Genomic DNA, 4962 nt, shown 5'->3' with positions numbered 1-4962 from the left:
CACACACACATTCCATTTCTTGCAAGGACCAACCTTTTCAGCAGTACCTTGACATGTGGTGGTTACAATTTGTTATCTGTTATATAATTTGTAACAGTTGTGTTGTAATACACAGAACATTGAGACCAGGTATAACATAAGCAAGGCAACATTAATTATACATCACATTTCAGCAACGTGGGAATTCAAAGCACGTGGGAGACCTATTGCAGTTATTTACTCTGTACAATTACATGTGGAGACTGACTGCACCGGAGTATATAAAAGGGACTTTTTACTGTGACAAATCACCAATAAATGCTTCTAAACCAAACACTACACAACCGGACATGTTCCAGCAGAAGACAACATCGGCAGCCAAGATGACAGCCGTCTCTGGCATTAGCATGTAGCTACACGTAGTTAGCAGGAACCGTTGGGAAGGTCACTTTAGAAATGTAATTACCGATTACGTTAAGTTACCCATTTAAAATGTAATAGCAGGGTAACTATTTTAACTTTATCATTATAAGTAATGTAACTTATTACATAGTATCATTTAAATCATTTTAATGAATGTTTTCAACTGTTAACCATTTTAAGGGGGGGGGGGGGGGGGGGGGGGGGGTAATCTTGCCCCTTATGACCTCATACCTATCACCATTTCTAGCCATATGGCTGGGGGAACGCATATTCATTTTAAAGTGACATTTTCAGCCTTGGGACCTTTAACTGTTTAAACGTGGCTTCCAGCAGGACTCAACGGCGACTACTGTCACACTCCTTTTAAACCCTTCATCACGTGAGTTAAGACTACAATCGGCTCATTCTGAAGAACAGCCCCCACTGCTAAAAGAAATCCTAAAAGGAAACACGGTTATATTCTCAATTTTCTGAAAGTAGCTAAAAGGAAGGTGGTTAACCAAACGGTATTAATCACAGTGACACCATGCCATCTTCATGCTGAGTACTCTTCCTCCCAGATGTGTAACACAACGCCATGACACAGCACAGCTTCATCTTTTTTACGGAGAAAAACTACAAAGTCAGGCACTTCAAATATGCGACTGTCACCCCTCTTACAACCTAGTTAAAGAAGAACAATAAGTTGACATCAGGCTAGGTTATGTTCTTTATTAATGGCGGTCACCCTTGTGACGCGTTGACATAACTTTGATATGAATGTATGTTAATCTGGCAGGAATCATGAACAATATGCCCGGAGCTCTCAAGTTTTATCATCCTTATTGATCATGTTTGGAGTGAGATTACATCGGGGGGGGGGGGTGAGACAGTTCAACATAAACGCAAAAGCCACAACACAAACACAAAGAGAACCCCCCCCACTCCAGCGCCACCGCCAAATGTTACACATGTAAAACAAAAATGACATTCTGCTGAAACACAAAGATATATTTATTCACCTCTATTCACACTCAATGAGGCATACTTTCAGTTGTGATTGACTGTATTTTTGAGGAACTACAGGGCGCTTAACACCTATAACAACAGGTCTACAAAATGATTCTTTATAGAGGAACTAAAACACAAATGACTACATCTATAGACTATTTCCAATTAATATTATATTACTGTTAGTGAGGGCTAGAGTAGGACTGGAGTTTAAACGTCACTGCAGCTGATTCTGTGTGCCTGTTAAAACATGGACAGAGACAACTTCTCTCTTACAGTACAAACATGGGCGTGAGTAGCTTTGGTATGGTAGGTGTGTGTGTGTGTGTGTGTGTGTGTGTGTGTGTGTGTGTGAGTGAGGGATGCTGATTATCTTCAGACTCAAGAGTCATAGTGAGAGAAACAAAGCGTCTCCCCTGTAGCAGGAGAAGTTAACCCTCTCCTTGATTTCACATTGCTTATGGAGAAGGAGACCCAGGAGATAAGTCGGGGGGGGGGGGAGAATATAGTCAAAGACACTTAATAAAAACCTCTGATTTTTGGTACATTTTTGGCATTTGTCATTGAGATATGTAGGAAATCTTTTGTTTGCATTGAGTTAGAAGAGTCTTTGAGGGTTACCTGTGTTGTAAGTAACCTGTGTTCCTGTTGAGGTCTATGACAGAGCCAGTGACTAGACGGAGCATTTGTGTGTCATGATAAGCTGGTCCCACCCTTACCACCACCCACAGCACACACTACAACTTGTGTGAAGACTTACAGTACAGCATACAAGGGTGCCCAACATAAGAAAAGGAAATCTAAGTGCTTTCAGATGTGAATTCCCGCTACTTGTGTTCAGCTTCCATTCCTCCAAACTGTATCATCTGGTCTACAGTAATGTTTCGAGAAGGATACAGAGGATTCTGAACCGACAGACCTGGAAACAAACATGGACCCTAAAGGCCTACAAACAGGAGCTCTGATCTGATGACTCACATTTTGCTGTGGTGAATCAGCAGTGTGACCCAACACACTCCAACCCGGCTCCATGAAGTAACCCTGGCCAAGAACAAGTCCTAACAAGGGAATGGAACATCCAGAGAGCCCAACACACCCTCTGCTTTCAAACAAAGCCTCTTATTTATTTTATTTACACACACACTGACAAACAGAGGGAACTCATATCCAGTGTGACGGAGACTTACTGTCCAGCCGGGTCTCCTTTCCGTCCACAGTGCAGATCTTAGTGTAGGAGTCTTCGATGGTGGGGTCGTAGTCCGACACAAAGTAGGACTGTGGGGGGGACACACTCAGTGTTAATAACAAAATCCTGCTGTGGGATCGGTACATGATATCTCTTTAATACCAACAAACACCTGGCTCCATCTTGAAAGTCTAGTGTGCGTTAATGGTTAAATAAGCTGCTGTACATGCATTCAGCAAACGGGAATATTCCACTAAATATGATCCTATAACCAAAGACGTGACATAACTAATACATTCAGTGGAAGTGCAAAAAAATGCATTTTTTTGAGGGAATTGCACTTTTATTGAGAATTTTCCACATAAACATCGTGAAAACATTCTCTTTTTTTAATATACACCTTTATTTAACCAGGGGAAAAAAATCAATGAGATTAGAAATCTCTTTTTCAGCAGCACAGTCCCACATACACACGAACACAAAGTACACAAAAACATTAAAAAACAACTTAATGAGCAAATATTTCCCAGGAAAAGCAGAAGGCTACCCTGGTAATCCAGAGTTCTCGCCAGAGCCCATTCCTGGAACACGTCACAAAGCACCTTGAAATTGGTCTCTCCAGCCATACCTTATGATGAGATGGATGACGTATGATATAGATTTCATACCCATCAGAACAGACACAAGATTTGAAAAAAAATAAAAACGGTCTGGTTTAAATATAGTGACCTTTACAATGATGGAGCACTAACACAGTTTCAGGATTTAAAGTCCACTATGGCTTAACAGATCTAGACTTGTACAGGTTCTTGCAACTTAGACAATATACGGAGAAAGGGATTAATAAGGCAAACATATACTGAATAAGACAAATTCAGATATTCTGAAGGTCTTCTTAATGAGTTACAAGTCAGACCCAGGTCCCAGGAATATCTCAAAATGATATACCAATTTGAATGAGTTAAGTGGAGAGGACCAATTTATATAAAAGATAAATGGGAAAAGGAAGGAAAATTCACTCTACACTCAGAAATATGGGGAAAATTAATCAGACAACGATGGAGAAGCACATCTGCGCTGTCCTGCCTAGAAGTTGGGTGGAGGAACCTAATGACAAGCACAACAGACGTTCTAGAACAATACCGTTACATGCTGAAGGTCCTGTGGGTAAAAGAAGGCCAATTATTATTATTATTATTATTATTATTATTATTATTATTATTATTATTATCATCATCATGTGTTTTGGTAGTGTCGTTTAAATCTGGTCTACTGGAAACAAATTAAAACCTTTAAGGAAAAGGTGTTAAAGCTAGTAATCCTACTCAAGTTTGAAATTGTGTACCTGGGTTTGAGACCAGAAACTGTTAAGGGATTATATATATATATATGGGATTATATATATGGGAGTATATGTTTAATATCATGTTGATAGCCAGAAAGAAAGCCCTTACAAGGAAGGGACATATTTTCTCTAGTTATTTGAAATAGTAGGGTCATCTCCTTTAGGGAAGGGAAGAACAAAGGCAGATTTCCAAATGGGAGAAATGACATCTGTGATCTTAGACCACTACCAGGACCAGGAGCAGGACTTTAGCTGTACTGTAGTTTCCAGAGCAGAGATTCATGCAGAGTGACATTTTCAGCAACTTATGTTAATGTTCACTTATGTTAATTTGTATCTGCCACAATCGATATGTAACACTGGCTTTCTGAGGGAATGGCTGCAGGATATGAGATTTGTCGGTTGGGAACCTTATGAACGCTACTGGGTAGTATTGATGTGCAGATTATGGAAATGAAATGGAGAATATGGAATATATTTTTGGATATGAGTGATGATAGATTATGTAAGAAAATGTTAATATGGGACATGCAGATGCAGAGCATACCCATATGTTATTTCAGAGGACAGGATTTGAAGAACTAGACTTATACCTAAACTATGCAAGAAAAGGTATATATTAATGTGATTAAAGAGAAGTGGGCTGTTGCGATTTAGAACAAACCAAAATGTAGAATTCATAGTTTGATGAAAAATGAGTTTGGTATTGAGAAATATGTGAAACAGAATCTGTCCAAGGTGAAAAGATCTGAGTGTGCTCAGTTCAGGTCTCCACATTGACACGGTGGCCAGGCTCCAGTGAGGAACACACACTCTCGATGAAATTAAAAGTTTGTTTCTTTGTATTGTTCATATTATCATGATTTAAGATTGGAACTATTTAACATTTTAAAAAATTATTTGCAGACTTTTTAGAACAAGCATGGGCTAAAAGAAACTGGAAGCTGTGGATGAACTTTTGAGCTTTTGTATTGGTGTCATGTGTCCGTCTGTGTGTCTATGTCACCGAGTATGTGTGTGTGTGTGTGTGTGTGTGTGT

The 4962-nt window shown here is 39.5% G+C and overlaps 1 protein-coding gene across 1 annotated transcript in view; it reads right to left on the bottom strand.

Moving 5' to 3' along the window:
- rras (RAS related) overlaps positions 1–4962 on the bottom strand; it is a 10655-nt gene that overhangs the window by 3025 nt on the left and 2668 nt on the right. Inside the window, exon 2 of the mRNA XM_032538355.1 lies at positions 2580–2667. Coding sequence (XP_032394246.1) covers positions 2580–2667 — 88 coding nt within the window. The remainder of the gene's footprint in view (positions 1–2579; positions 2668–4962) is intronic.

This window comes from Etheostoma spectabile, chromosome 15, assembly GCF_008692095.1.
Source record: "Etheostoma spectabile isolate EspeVRDwgs_2016 chromosome 15, UIUC_Espe_1.0, whole genome shotgun sequence".
Taxonomy (NCBI): domain Eukaryota; kingdom Metazoa; phylum Chordata; class Actinopteri; order Perciformes; family Percidae; genus Etheostoma; species Etheostoma spectabile.
This window is presented reverse-complemented; position numbering and strand designations above follow the sequence as displayed.